The sequence below is a fragment of the Oryza glaberrima genome, chromosome 5 (genome assembly GCF_000147395.1).
Source record: "Oryza glaberrima chromosome 5, OglaRS2, whole genome shotgun sequence".
In the NCBI taxonomy this organism is placed as follows: domain Eukaryota; kingdom Viridiplantae; phylum Streptophyta; class Magnoliopsida; order Poales; family Poaceae; genus Oryza; species Oryza glaberrima.
Genome location: NC_068330.1, coordinates 168,805 through 184,116, shown reverse-complemented (window position 1 = coordinate 184,116; position 15,312 = coordinate 168,805). Strand labels below are relative to the sequence as shown.

At 44.7% G+C, this 15,312-nt stretch overlaps 2 protein-coding genes across 2 annotated transcripts; both read right to left on the bottom strand.

Moving 5' to 3' along the window:
* Window positions 1–1,444: 1,444 nt before the first annotated feature.
* Window positions 1,445–6,483, bottom strand: LOC127773345 (probable inactive leucine-rich repeat receptor kinase XIAO). The gene is made up of 2 exons (XM_052299409.1): window positions 5,317–6,483; window positions 1,445–2,608 (listed from the first exon to the last, which is right to left on the bottom strand). Exons 1-2 carry the CDS (start codon window positions 6,358–6,360, stop codon window positions 1,616–1,618), a joined length of 2,037 nt encoding a protein of 678 aa, XP_052155369.1. The 5' UTR covers window positions 6,361–6,483; the 3' UTR covers window positions 1,445–1,615.
* A 571-nt stretch (window positions 6,484–7,054) lies between these two features.
* LOC127773950 (vacuolar sorting protein 3) lies at window positions 7,055–14,341 on the bottom strand. The gene is made up of 14 exons (XM_052300196.1): window positions 13,304–14,341; window positions 12,765–13,040; window positions 11,837–12,033; window positions 11,607–11,748; window positions 11,149–11,427; window positions 10,998–11,070; window positions 10,632–10,680; window positions 9,577–9,841; window positions 9,379–9,434; window positions 9,165–9,233; window positions 8,871–8,982; window positions 8,239–8,328; window positions 7,885–8,055; window positions 7,055–7,561 (listed from the first exon to the last, which is right to left on the bottom strand). The coding sequence occupies exons 1-14, from the start codon at window positions 14,240–14,242 to the stop codon at window positions 7,469–7,471; spliced, it is 2,811 nt and encodes a 936-aa protein (XP_052156156.1). The 5' UTR covers window positions 14,243–14,341; the 3' UTR covers window positions 7,055–7,468.
* Between the last annotated feature and the right edge of the window lie 971 nt (window positions 14,342–15,312).

The window sequence follows — 15,312 nt, the reverse complement described above, 5'->3', positions numbered from 1 at the left end:
AGAAGCGGGAGATGAAGATTCGGAGGATCCCTATGCCTACTACCAGGAGGGAGATGAAGACGATGGCGCTCAGTAGGTCTTAGTACGGTCGTTGCCTGTGGCAATGGCAAGCCGCTGCCTGAATTCCGCTGCCTCATCTATTTCTGCTTTTGGATGTATTCCGGATCGCTCGGTCCGATAATTTAAGACAATGCCTGCGGGCCTATGATGTAATAATTAGCACTAGACTCTCGTGTATGAGCTTTTGGTATTTCAGCTATGAACTCGTGTGTACCAGACTACTTGATCCAGGGAAATGGTACTGTTTACACGAATGATTCCTGTTATAAAAACGGGGGTCTACACTACGCCTAATAGGAATTGCGCTTCGCACTCGGTGGATTTGGCTGCGCCGCGCTGAGCCAGAGCGTTCTTGGACGCGCATTGCACCTCTAGCTGACAGAAAGTCGCTGCACTGCTTTGCCGCTGGTAGCAAAGTACTGCTGGGGAACGGAGCCTCTACCTTGTTTTGGTGCGATAGCTTGTTGCCAGACGGAGGATCAGTGCAGTACAGATTCCCAATTCTTTTCTCCTTCGTCAAGCTGAGTGACATCACAGTGGCTGCCGCTCTCTGCAACAACTCCTAGATTGCAAATATTAGGGGCGGCCTGTCTGTCCAAGCGATGGGGGAATACCTTGCGCTCTGGGACGTGATCGCCGGGATTTCTCTTGACCCCAGAAGTACGGACTCTATGATATGGAAGGCGGCACCTAATGGTGACTTCTCGGTGCGGTCTGCCTACTCTATCCTTTCGGCCGGTAGAACATCCTGCCCGCTCGGCAAGATTATCTGGAAATCCCACGCACCAGCAAGATGCAAGTTCTTCATGTTCCTTGCGGTCCGCAATGCTTGTTTAACAGCTGATAACCTGTAGCGCCGAGGCTAGAAGCTTGCACCAATTTGTCACCTTTGTTCTAAGGATGGAGAGTCCTGCCAACACATCTTCCAAGCCTGCACCTTCTCGCAGCAAGTTTGGGTGCAGGTTCAGGCTCGTTTGACCCTCTCCTGCTCGCCGCCGTCCTCGGACTTTGCCGGCTGGTGGCTCGCTGCCGGCAAACTGTTGCGAAGATCGATCGCAAGACGTTTGACGCCGGGGTCATCCTCGTTACATGGTTGATTTGGAAAGAGCGCAACGCACGGGTTTTCGAGGGAACGGCCTCGTCGGTCACGCAGTTGTGTGCGACCATGTGTGATGAATGGGAAACTTGGAAATCAGCAGGGCTAGTTACCTCGTTGAATGTTGCTGCAGTGCCAGCTTTAGAAAGATTACAGACTTTGTAATTTGCTTTTTGTTGTAAAGGCGGTGCTCTGACGCACTGCATTTGTACAGTTTTTCCCCTTTTCCTTAATATACATCGGTCGGCATTCTTCGCCGTCCCGGCAAAAAAAAAGATTGAAGATTAATTGTCCCAGAAACAATTGAACTCAGCTTTATTAATCATTCCTTCCAAATGCATCAATCTGTTTTTGACTTCCCCACTTATTAAAATCATTATACAAATATATATATATTTATTGTGCTTGCATTGCTGATGTATAATTTCACCACATAGCTAGTAATTATGTAATGGGAGCTTAATTGCAGGGAGTAGGGAGCGGCGGTCCGCAGAGGCACTTGTTGTGGAAGAAGGAGTACTGATCGAACCTCGCGGCGCCGGCGGGCAGCTCGCCGCAGAGGTGGTTGTAGCTGACGTTGAAGTCCTGCAGGCTGCTCAGCCCGGCCACCTGCGCCGGCACGCCGCCGTACAGCATGTTGTGGCTGAGGTCCAGCGAGCTCACCCCTTCCTGCAGCCGCAGCCCGGTCATGTCGAAGCTCAGCGCGTTGCGCGACAGGTCCATCACCTCGAACGCCACGCCACCGTACTCGGCCGGGATGCCGCCGGTGAGGTTGTTCCGCGACAGCCTCAGGTAGGCGCCGCCCTGCTGCGTGGTGTTGAGCTTGCTGAAGAGCGCCGGCGGCAGGGGGCCGGTGAGGCGGTTGCGGCTGATGTCGATGCCGCTGAGGAAGGGGAGGGCGGCGAGCGACGGCGGGATGGCGCCGGTGAGGGAGTTGAAGGAGAGATCGAGGAGGGTGAGGCTCTTGAGCCCGCCGAGGAAGGAGGGGACGGGGCCGGAGACGGCGGTCCAGGAGATGATGAGGAGGGAGAGGCGGTTGAGCTTGGCGATCGCCGGCGGGATGGGGCCGGAGATCTGGGGGAGGTGGTGCCACGTGAGGGTGCGGAGGTGGGTGAGGCCGGCGACGGCGTCGGGGATGGTGCCGGTGAGGTTGGCGTCCTGGAAGACGGAGAGCCCGACGACGCGGTCGGTGGTGTCGTCGCAGGTGACGTCGTACCATTCGCAGCAGAGGTTGTCGGGCGTCCAGGAGGCGAAGTGGTAGGGGTCGCCGAGGGCCTTCTTGATGGCCAGCAGTGCGGCCTTGTCGCCGGCGTTGCACTCCTTCTTCTTCGTGGTGGCAGCGGCGGCGCCGGCCGCGGCGAGCACAAGAACGACGACCATGGCGCGCATCTTGTTCTTGTAGGATATCGTATTAATTAGGTAGTAGCCTCCACTCCAATTTAGTTGGGCATTTCAGTGAGTGAGCTAGATGATGAGATGTGTTATATAGAGAGAAAGGGGGAGAGGGAGATTAATTTGATGGTTGGTATTAATCAACTGTTGTTGTTGACTTGTTGTATGAAATTATTTGGAAAATTAATCGCAAGGAAGAAGAATCAAGTTGAAAAAAAAAATCCAACGCATGCAATAGCGAGTCAACAAAAAACATTGACCACCGTACCCATGCAAGCGTGCATGCTCTGCTCATTTAATGCACATGCATGTGAGTGTGAGGCGCCGCAGACGCAGTTTCTTGAAGCCGCCAGGGAGCCAGCCAAACCAAAGTAGGAGTAGGAGATAAAATACAAATACTGTAGCAAGCACGGGAAAGCCAGGGAGAATGAAATGGTCAAAGTTGGCAGTGCCAAATTGCCAAACTTGTCCAAATGGAGAGTCAACCCAGGCCTACCACGCCTGTGCAGGGACAGAGCACCTTATTGATCTAGGACAAATAATATTCTTCTGCTTGCTTATTGATCTTGGACCACCATCATCTATCCATGGGAACATTATTGATCTTCTTGTCCCACAAATATCCAATTTTCTATTCTTATCTTGTGCATCTACTCGCTCCATCCACAAAATTAAGCTTTATCATCTTCGTTTCTCTTCTATGCTTAAGTAGAGACCATGCCTCCAATTGTCAGTTGCAAATGTCCCGTATTAGAGCTTGGCTATGCCAAAAGTTTAGCCGAGCGTCGAAGCATAGAAAACAGTCTTAATGAAAGGCATGATCATCCTTTGACATCTGAACTAATCTGTCAGATATTAGCTAGCTTCAAAAAATATAATCTTTTAAGATAGTTGGAGTATAAGACTTCTATAAATGCTCATATTTCTAGAGAAAGGGAGTATCTATGGTGGAGATGATGCGTATGGTACAAATGACAGAATGATCATTTTCCCATTATCTAAAATTTATAAGACACTTTGATTTTTTTCCCCTTAGTTTGTTAACTTTACATAAGCACACGCATGTTTAGTGCGATTCGGGCATGGGGGGGGGGGGGGGGGGCTAGTTGGGGCGTGCGCGCCCCCCACACGCGTTTCGGGACTAAAGGTAGGAGGTATAGTTAACTAATCAATTAATTAGTTTTAGATAATTATAGCTTAAGATAATGACAGTAGTAGTTAGGATTTTCTTTTTTTCACAAGATTTTTTAACTAACAAATTGAAAAGAAATCTATTTCTGAAGTCAAATTTTCAAAATTTTAAATCCAGATTTAAAAATTTTAACTCGAAATTTGAATATTTTTTAAGTCAAATTTTAAAAACTTTTAACTTTTCATCTCACATTTGAAAAACTTTCAACTCGAGATTCGAAAATTTTCAAGTCCAGATTTGAAAATTTTGAAAACTTTCAACTCGAGATTTGAAAACTTTGAGCTCAGATTTAAAAACTTTCAAGTCCAGATTTGAAAATTTTGAAAACTTTTAACTCAAGATTTGAAAATTTTTAGCTCGAGATTTGAAAACTTTCAAGTCCAAATTTGAAAATTTTTAAGTTAAGATTTAAAAATTACTAGTAAACTAATCAGTAGTAAAAATAGGAGACTAATCATTACTCCCTCCGTCCCACAATATAAGGGGTTTTGAGTTTTTGCTTGCAACATTTGACCACTCGTATTATTCAAATTTTTTTTGCAAATATAAAAAACGAAAAGTTGTGCTTAAAATACTGTGGATAATAAAGTAAGTCACAAATAAAATAAATAATAATTTTAAAAAAAAATTGAATAAGACGAGTGGTCAAACGTTGCAAGAAAAAACTCAAAATCCCTTATATTCTGGGACGGAGGGAATAGTAAACTAATTACGATTTTTTCTCCCGTGTGGCAGAAAAAAGAAAAAAAAGGAAAAAAGAAGAGACGGCGGTGCGCCAAAAGAAAAAGAAAAAAGAGAAAGAGGCGTGCGCGCGTGCGTGCATGGGCCGTGTGGGCCGGAGTATGCGCCGGCAACGCGTGCGCGGGGATTAGCTTTTCCGGGCATCGGGTACCCTAGGCCATTGTCCGAAGCCTGGCATCCCATGGCCTTGTGGGCTGCTTTTTTCTACCATGGATTGACTATCAAGGCCCAACCCGTAATGGGCTGGCCCAGGTTATGGCCCAATCCTAGCTCATATAATTAGAAATAGATTTGCTAGAAAACTTTCAGATAAGATCTCAGTACTATGTAACCAAACCATTGTTGAATTTAAGTTTTATTAATAAGTTATATCGTAGTTATATTGTAGTTAGTACAATGTAATTACACTTCAATTATACTACAGATATATCTGAAAGTTTTTGAAAAAAAAACCTTGCGACAGTTTTTTAGATACTCCCGTTAGAAAACTTCGTATTTGCTGGTACAATCAGTTTTATTGTGTGTTGTAAATTAAGTTGAATGAAACACATTTATAGTAGCATATCCACTCCAATGTTCATCTTTCAAGTACATCTGGAACTATAATATAAAAGTTGGCTGATTGATTGATCATATTGCAAGACGACATGAACATTGTTCTCTTCACTTACACTCGTTCTCCGTACATTACCAGTTTTCCAGTCGTAGCTAGCACAGTACAATACTCGTAATTACTAGTAGGATTTAACAAGGAGTTCAGATAATTAATTTTAAGTAGCGATTAGATGTAGTTTAGTTGAAAGTTTTTATATAAATGTTTTTGTAGTATTATTTATCGACGACGGCAGGCGGTGGCGAGGGGAGCGCCGCAGAGGCATTTGTTGTGTTGGTAGCAGTAGGCGTCGAACCTGGGCATGGCGGGCACCGCGCCGCACATCTTGTTGTAGCTGACGTTGAACGTCTGCAGGTTGGTGAGGTTGGCCACCTGCGCCGGGATCCCCCCGCGGATGGCGTTGTGGCTCACGTCCACGTAGTACGTCTCCTCCGCGAACTCCACGCCGGACATGTTGAAGACGAAGCCGTTTCGCGACAGGTCCACGTACCTTGCCCGCCGGAACACCGCCGACGCGTCGCCGGTCAGCGCGTTCCGCGACAGGTCCACCAGCGCCAGGTTCGCCGCCGCCAGCAGGTCCGCCGGGACGCTCCCGGACAGGTTGTTGTGCGACAGCCGGAGGTACACCTCGTCGTCGTCGTCCTGCAGCTGCAGGTTGGAGAAGAGGCCCGGCGGGATGGGGCCGGAGAGGCGGTTGCGGCTGAGGTTGATGGCGGAGAGATTGGTGAGGGCGGCGAGGGAGGGCGGGATGAGGCCGGTGAGGGAGTTGAAGGAGAGATCGAGCATGGTGAGGGAGGTGAGATTGGCGAGGAAGGAGGGGACGGGACCGGAGACGGCGGTCCAGGAGATGGTGAGGTGGGTGAGGTCGGTGAGGGCGGCGAGGGAGTCGGGGATGGGGCCGGAGAGGCTGGGGAGGTGGTGGAGGAGGAGGGTGCGGAGGTGGGTGAGGTTGGCGATGGCGTCGGGGATGGCGCCGGTGAGGTTGGTGTCCTGGAAGACGGAGAGGGAGACGACGCGGCCAGAGTCCTGGTCGCAGTCCACGTCGTACCAGTCGCAGCAGGAGGTGTTGCGCGTCCACGACGCCAAATTGTAGGGGTTCCCGAGGGCGTCGTCGATGGCCAGAAGCGCCGCCTCGTCGTCCTCATGGCATTGCACCTTCTGCTGCTGCTCATCGTCGTCCTTGGCCATGGAGGCAGCAGACAGGAGGAGGACGGACAGCAGCAGCAGCAGGAGGAGCTTCACATCCATGGTCATCATCATCATCATATATATTGGTCGTTTAATTTTACCAGCTTGAGCTAGCTGCTTAATCAATTGCCGACTGATCGAGTATGTATGTATGTATGTATGTTTGTGCAATTGGAGTGAGGTCGCAAGAGATATTGAGATGCATATGGTGCATGCAATGCCGTGTATATATAGCCTCGCCTGGGCCCTGCTCTCTCTCTCTCTCTCTCGACTGAAAAGAGATCTTTTTCAGGTGTTAAAAGGTTATTAAGTTGGGAGCACCTGCACTACTGAGACAGAGATAAAGAAGCTAATTAAGATAGATAATTTTGGATTAAAATATTGGGAAAAAGCGCAGGCAAGTGCGCGACAAAGATACATGGAGGCAGGCCAGGCCATGCAACGCCAATGCAGTAGCGACATTCACTTACTAATTGCTCAGATATTTCACCCAGTAGTAGCATTTGCATTGCGGACCTAACCTCATGTGATCTGAATCTGACTGACATGGATATGCATTTACTAGTATTTCGCCGGTCTTTCCATCGATGGATGCTTACTTGCGTGGACAGATAGTTGCAGACGGCCAATTGCAACACCAGTATTCACGCATGCTTCACGGATTAACAGCCCTTCTAGTGAGGGAGGAGGCACTGAATTCTCATCACTCAGCACAGGAGTCAGGAATCGTAATGGCCAACCAACTGGATTGTTATTGCCTGCAGCACATTAATTGTTCCAACAGGGGCAAATGCTCTCCATCTTTCTTTCTTCTATTAGACACAAAAGGCCTTATGTTTTGTCTACAGTGTAAATTAAATCCTAGCGACACCTAAAATTATGTGGCCCATCTTATCCTATCAAAACAAAACAACAATCCTATGGACAAAAAAACATCATGGTTTCTGGTCGACCACCGGAAGCTACGGTATCACCTTCCAGGACCACTGCTCTCTCTGCCTCCCTCCAATCGCCATGATCAACGATAATGCTTCATTTCAGATGGTTTCAGACCGTATCGCTGCTGAATGCTCCTTCAAATGCAAAGGGGAGGCTTCACCACCAAATTATATATGCTCTCCTTTCATGACGCATAGCACTGAAACAGAGGCACGCGCATCCATGGTTTCCTTGTCTTGTAACTTTGTTATCTACTAACGAGCCAGCTTTGTTTAAATATACCACCTTTCCTGAAGTTGCGTCCATGTGGAGATGCAGAATCACCTTGATTTCGGTAGCACTGAAAAACACAATGTTAAAATGTTTAGACGACTTTATGCGCATGGTTTTTTTAAAAACAAAAGCAGCTGCTAGAAAAAAAATAATAGCACAAGCAGTTCCAGCTCATTTCTCAAAGGGTTAGGCAATCCAAGTAAACCATAGATGTCCAATATCCAAGTTGCTAAGCACAGCTAATTTGATAATGCTGCTTTTGTACGAGAGAATTCACCTGCAATGCATTATCGGATAATAATCCAGAGTATGCATCTAACAACCAATCACGTTTTCATTCAAAGAAGTAAATAGCAAACCAAACAGCAAAATTGTTTTGAGTTGACATACCCTGTAGCATACAACTGAGTCATCTGGGTACATGACAAACAGCTTGGTGCCAAGGCGAGCTCGACATGAATCACATATGCTCTCGTCAGTTAGCTGCACATGCCTTGACCTCTCCTCTAATCTGGTCAACCGTGCATCAAGGTTCGTTGCGCGTGATAAATTATGAACTATCTATCAATAGGCATAGAGCGAAAGAGAAAATGGTAAGTCAAACTTCACATAAAAGATAAGACCAACCTGGGAGCAAGTTTGAGTTCAAGAGAAATATTAACAGTGCAGAGGCAGAATAGTTCCTCAAACAGTCACATTTCAATAGAAGACATTGGCTGAAAAACAGGAAATGATTATGTTTACCTGCCCTTGACGATGATGGTGCACCCGGGCTCTCAGCATTCGCAAAATTGTATCTGATGCTAGCTGAAGAGGCATATCAGCAGATAATCTCTGGCAAAAATAATTATAGCTCAGGCTTCAGAATTCTTGTTCTAATAAAAGTAGCACAAAATAGGATGATCATACCAATAGCAGCGATAATATAAACATAAAAGAACACGGTGGGATGCCCCTACACCAGTTTTCTATTATCCATGTATTCTTTATTTCTTTCAAAGACCAATACACAGAGATTAACAAACAGGACATCTCATTTACCTTTTGTTATATATCAACTCCTAAAGAGAAGGATCACAGCAGACCTCTATAGACCAGGATGATTAAGGAATATCAGGAACCCAAAAAGGTAATAAATACTAAATACAACATTCAGGCAATGAGCATTTGATGGTTCGGAATCCTGTTCTGAAGGAACAAGTGCACACTCATTTTTTCTGGGACAACACAAATTGCTTTTCTAGACTCACTCCCCATGATCATAAATTACCAAGGGCTAGAAACACTAGCCCCCATGTTAACTAGCATGCACATCACAAATAACAAATTAATATCATCAAATAGGTTCTGATCATACTTCTGTAAGAAAGCGGTACCTCCAACACTTGTATTGGATCCAATGATTCCCCATGGTTATGGAGAAGTCGAACGGCTGCTGTAAACATGGGTCCTTTCCCATTTTTGGGGTCCAGATACAAATCCAACAGCCTGAGTTCACAGGAAGATGTAGAGAATATGAACTAAGGACCAAGGTCATGATGCATGAAATTATGCTAGTAATACTAATAAGTCAACATAGAAAAGCTAAAATCAAATCAAAACATAGAGAATGTACCAAGAATACTAACAAGCCACCATGTAATAAATACTGAAGTGAGGTAATAACATACTGAATATAGGCATCATCTCGACCAATCTCTGCACAGTACTGCTCAGCAGCTTCACTATCCTCCAGTTTCCTTCATCATAAATGAAGAAGAACCAACAAGAAAGTTAGGGAACAGAACTTGTAGGGGTGTACAAGTCCAGTTAAACAAAACATTACTGCTGAAATTTACAAGTAACAACAAACCAATAAAAAATAAATGCAGCACAGGATCTTACAGCGCTAATATCTGAAGTACAATGTTCTCTTGGCCCATCTTCCTATACAAAATAGCCTGCCAGAAGGAAAGAGATTTTTATGTCAAATATGTCAGATATAAGCGATGAGGACTATCAAGCAAGCATAAATTTCAATGGGTAGGACACAAAATGAGCTGGCATGGAACGCGAGAAGGAAGAAATAAATTGTATAATCACCTTTTCCAGCCATAGCTCAGATTCTGAAATCACATCTAGCACTTCTTCTGGGTCATACAAATCTGACGATTGCAAAAAAAATTGCAACCTTTCCCTCAATAGATAAATGAACTGCATATCAGAATCAAATTCTTTATTGTTTCTCTCTTCATTGTTGGATCCCAAACAGACTGCGTCCATGGCAGATCTGGAGAGGGACAATGCATATGACGTGTGATAGTGAGGCTCATCACATTCCTGTTCCTCAATCAACCATTGCAAATATCTGCAAAACTTAGCATATTCAGATTTCAGAAAAGCTGAGGAATTTATTCAGCAAGAGTACAAAAGGCATAGAACACATAGAGCTTTCAAAGAAACATGCAAATGGTAACTATATTTGATTAAGAACTACCTAATATAATATGCATATGATACAGTAGCTTCAAGTCATAATGTGTTATTTCATTGAGCCTCATTATGTTTCCTTCATATATATTTAGAATACGCTTAGGTCCTGTTTGATTTATACCCCAATTCAACCATGCCAAATAATTGGCAACACCAAGAAATTTGTCACCCATTTGGTTTGCAACCTAAAGAACTGCCATTGCCAAATTATTTGGCATCACTCTTATGCCCATACAAATTAGAACCCACTCATTCTTGCCAAAATTTTTGGCAATAGACAAATCTTGTCATTGCCCAAAAAAATTGGTAACACTAGGAATGGAATTGATCCAAACAGGCCCCCCTTGGTTACAACTATTATTGTCAGCATTTACTCGAATAATCTGGCATGGAAAGACAAGATTATCAATCAATCGTATCAATGTTCAGGTCACTCTACAGTGGTGATGGATCCCAAGATACCAAGTAATTAGTAAGAAGCCTGACAAACTGCTATTAGTTCATTGTTTATGATCATGCAATTGTATAATGAACAAACTTGCACAACGTATACCCATAATTCACTCTGTTACTATTTAACATTTTTTTTAACAAGGAACATTGGAGGATCATCATGGAATCTTGAGTTCTAACTTGTAATGATTTTGTCGATTCATTATATGTACCTTTGGTGAATGCCAACCTTCTCTGGATCAATGGCAGCAACAACCTTTTCTGTAGAATAACAATCATCCAGAATAAATGTTAACGCATGTTAGTTACACCCAAAAAAGTTTCCTAGCAGCCCTAAGTAGCAAACACAATTTTCTGGATGCAATATAGGCTGATATAGTGAAAATATTGTTAGTTCTAAAATAGGAGAAAGAGAGCCCATCGATCCATGATTACATATGCCTACTACCATCCACACTATGTTATATACACATTCATAAGTCAAAAGGAGAAAAAAAACTGGAAATTGTGTTGATCTGCCATGGATAAGCCATAAAAGGCACACTGGTATAGTGGTTTATCTAAAACAAAGCAATTACCAGGAGAAAGCTGTTTTTCCCTCATTTCAGATGTTAAAATTGCAGTTGCAAGCTCTTGATCAATGTCTGCCACCTAAACGCAAATAGTCAGTAGAAGTACACAAAGTGGAACAGATCATTGATCATGGAGTCCTTAGTGTGAAGTAAATACCCATCCAAGATGCTCCAGAACAAGGTCCTGATCAGATGATGCTTGAAGTATCTTGGAGGCTTCAACGGCAGCAATTTCCTCACCAGACATTTTACCAACAGAAGTTTCAAGAGAGTCAGTTTCAGGTAGGATTGCATGATCCTTCCACAAACCAGTGCTGTAATTCCTTGCCAAGATACGCCAGATACCAAGGGATTTGGAGCACATTCCTTTACTGCCATATAAGAATGCAAGCGTCCGCAGATGTCCAGAGTCATCCAAAAGTGATTCTAGTTCCTCCTGCACCACCATAGTATTTTTATTGTATCTTTTTTTTAATTTGAACACATAAGAATATCACTGAACTATATGTAGTTATGTACTGTTCTCAAATGAAGAGTTAATGTCGATTTAAGTATCGTAGGTGTGTAACAGTCTTAAACGCTTCAAGGTTGCAGATGTTTAAAGGATTTACATACCACAACACAGCTATTCTGAGATGATGCAAGCTTCTCCATGTCATCAACAAGATTGAGAGCTCTATAAAGATACATCAGAAGAGTATCAACCCCTTCCATCTCTGAAGAAGATAAATCCTTCTCTCGGGATGCACACAGGTACCTAGTTTCATATAGCATTCAGACATCAGCTGGATGGAGCAGCTTATTTGCAATTCGTAATGAATAAAAAATGTCGTGAATGAGCAAACCTGATAATATTTCTGATTGCTACTTCCAGCAGATCAGCTCTGCTTGGTGGATTTGAAAGGAAATCATCATCCACAACTGTGTCCACACCTGCCTTTTTGAGAAACAATGCCTGTTGAAGTGTTACTAGCCCATCATCAATAACTTCTTCAAGAGGCTTTGGGGGAGCATGCAAGCCCCAATAACGCTTTCTTGGCACCTAAAATTTACAAAGTTCACAATCAGATAAAAAACTGCTGAATACAAAAGGCAGCCAATCATAGTGGAAGATGAGCAGTTTGTCTTGAGAACTTAATCAGTATGTTAGGTGATGAAAACTACAGATTCCATTTGACAATTACAAAAATATGTTGACAAATTAATCTAGCAGATCAAAACTTAACAGATGTGCCTACCAATATAAGCTTTACGCTCAAATTTGAAGGAACCAGCTCATGTTGATACTCAAGAGGAACGGGTTCATATATCAAGAAATTAATGAAGTCTTATCCATTGAAAACCACATTAAAGAGATAAAAGAAGTTGCAGCATTCAACATGAACTTTTCACATACAGAAGAAAAGGTTAAGAGAGTATCATGAGAAAGGTTGTGCAGTTAGTCAGCTCCTCGAGCACATTACAGGATAAAACATAAAACAAGGAATGTGTTAAAACAGTTGTCTTATTTATACCCAGTGGCCAGTGGATTTTACAAGGCGTATTTTGATTTCAAAGAGTCTGCAGTGTTAAACCTTGAGCATGGATTTTTTTTGTCATAAAATATATTCTAAATAGAACCAAAATTGTGTGAAAACATTTTGAACTGGTATTTGTAACTTGTCTAGTTTTTGGTCAAAATCTACAACGTTTGACTTTTTAAATCAAAATATGCCTTATAGAAATCAACGAGGAGATACAGCATTACAATTAACATGTGGTAATGAGGCATACCAGATCTGACCAACGATTAGGGTCCCGCATGATGAATGGAAATATTTCTGCTGGTTGCATAGTTTCCGAGAGCAAGAAATGATTTACAGCATCCTCGAAACGCAAGTCGAAAAACAACAAGAATCCAAGTTGTGCATGCACAAAGGAAATCATGTCATTTGAGATTTCCCCATCGGCCTCGAACTCTTGTAACAAAGAAATAGCTTCTGCATAACTCTTTCTTCGTAGTAGTGCCTTGATCTGTTCCACCGCTGATACTTTACGGTAGCAAAATACCTGGCCAAGCCAATAAATGTGTCCATAAGTACAGTGTGTGATACAAAATCGACATGATAAAATGGCGCTGCACATTTATGAGAGAATCCATTGTCAGGGTTTCACTTGAGCATACAAAATCATTGTCTTGTCATTGGAAATTGTAATTATTGAGTATTACTAACAAACACAGAACGCAGCTCAGTAGCTAAGCAATCCGGTAGAGCAGATTGGAAATTTTGAGTCAAGTTGCACCGATGGATGAGTTGACATACCTACGTTACCTTATAAGCCGTAGCAATCACAACTACGTCGCTGCCAATTCCGGCATCCTCGCTTGCTACAATTAGTCCACCTGTACCAGGCCTTGCAAAAGGAATAGCCTGCAAATGTGCGCCGTTCTTTCTTCTGTAGACATCTACCTTGGAGTCCCCGGCAACAACAACATAGGGGTACACCTCCGCTATACAATCCGGCGTGGTGTTAAAGACGAAGCTGCTTCCAACGGGATGCCCCGATCGGTCCACGACGACACCGACATTGTCGACGAGCAGCATGACCTCGTCGCCCCCGGACAGGGGCTTCACCCTGGGTGGCCTGGAGGACTCAGGGAGCGTGAATATATCGCCACCTTGGGCGTTCGTGGTGGAGAAGAGCGAGTAGCCCGAGGCAGTGCCGACGAAGACGGAGTCCCCGACCCAAGCGAGCGCCTTGACGCCATCGACGAGGGCGATGTCACGCGTCCGCACCTCCAACTCGTCGGCGTCGTGTAGGGTGAGGTCAACGAGGAGCAGCTTCTTCCCGACGGAGACCGCGAGGGAGCAGGAGGGGCGATCATCGTCGGATTCGGAGGCGCGGGCGGCGACGGCGGCAACGTTGCGGACGGAGCCAAGGCGGCGGACGGGGCGGGAGAGGAGGGGGTCGGCGAGGAGGAGGAGGCCGTCGGCGAGGAGGAGGAGGCGGGCGACGGCGGGGAGGGGGAGGATGGCGGAGACGGGGCGGGTGGGGCCGATGGGGAGGAGGCGGAGGAAGTCGGGGGAGGGGGAATCGAGGGTGAAGAGGAGGAGCTTGCCGCCGCCGGTGCCGAGGTAGAGGTATGGGGAGGAGATGGCGGCGGAGCGGACGGTGAGCGGGGAGGAGGCTGGGAGGCCGGCGAGGGCGGCGGGGTCGAGGGTGGCGAAGGGCTCGAGGGCGGCGCGGGAGGGTGGAGTGTTGGATCCCATGGGTGAGCTAGGGTTGGGAGCAGGGGGACGCCATAGATAGCTGGGGAAGACTAGAGTGATCGATCTCTTCGAGTCGAAGGAAGAAGACGACCAAACAACTACTAGTCTCTTCTCTCTTGTAACAGTGTTAACTCCGATTAGATTAGAGGAGTCCACCAACAAGTCTAACAACTTGGTTAGTTGGTGACTTTGTTGTTGGCGAGAGATATACAACTCTTTAACCCGAAATTCATTCAAATCTTCACAATTTTCACTCTAAACTTATTTAGCATACTATCTCCGTCTCAAAATAAATAAATCTATTATTCGTAGTAATAAAAAAAATACCCGTGCGTTGCAACGGGTAAAAACATTTTTTATCATGTACATTAAGCTCCCTTGATTTTGGACCGAATGCTTCCTTGTTTTTTGGACCGAACGTTCATTCCTTCCTTCCTTTTCAGCTGCTACCTTCACTGCTCGGCATATCTCTCTTCGGCTCAGCCCACAAGTGAAGCTGTAGGCTCAGCTCGAACAGTCTCGTGTCTGGCCTACCTCTTTTCAGCTCAACCCACAAGTATTGCTGTAGGCCCTGCTCGAACAGTCTCATGTCCGTACCATGACGAAGTCGATCCTCTCCGTCAAATGCGGTCGAATCTTTCTCAATCTCCAAAATTGTTGAGATATTTTGATCCACTCGATCCTCTTTTTTGATTTTTTTATCAAAATCGAAGTGATCCTCTTTTTCGATTTTTTTATCAAAATCAAAGCAATCCATAAAACTCAGGATAAAAAATGACGAAATGAAAAGAAAATTCCGAACTGAAAAGAAAATTCAAAAGGAAAGTAGTGGAGAATCGATTTTTGCAATTAATTGAATGAGGCAAATCGACGTGGCGGCGGCGCTAGGCATACATAGCTGGGCAAGAGTGATCGACACAAATCAAAGGAAGAAGACGACCTTCTCTTCTCTCTCTGTAACAGTGTTAACTCCCATCAAAGGAAGAGTTCACCAGCAAGTCTTTGCTGTTGGTGATAGACGCCACTACAACTCCTTAACCCGAAATCCATTCAAATCTCCACCATTTACA

Excerpts from the sequence above, each read along its gene's own strand:
- LOC127773345 (XM_052299409.1), bottom strand. The coding sequence starts at position 6,360 with ATGATGATGATGATGACCATGGATGTGAAGCTCCTCCTGCTGCTGCTG. Across the intron at positions 2,609-5,316 it reads CCACCGCCTGCCGTCGTCGA|AATGCCCAACTAAATTGGAG; the intron begins TAAATAATACTA and ends CTCACTCACTGA.
- LOC127773950 (XM_052300196.1), bottom strand. The coding sequence starts at position 14,242 with ATGGGATCCAACACTCCACCCTCCCGCGCCGCCCTCGAGCCCTTCGCC. Across the intron at positions 11,749-11,836 it reads GCAATCAGAAATATTATCAG|GTACCTGTGTGCATCCCGAG; the intron begins GTTTGCTCATTC and ends ATATGAAACTAG. Across the intron at positions 11,071-11,148 it reads TTCTGGAGCATCTTGGATGG|GTGGCAGACATTGATCAAGA; the intron begins GTATTTACTTCA and ends ATTTGCGTTTAG.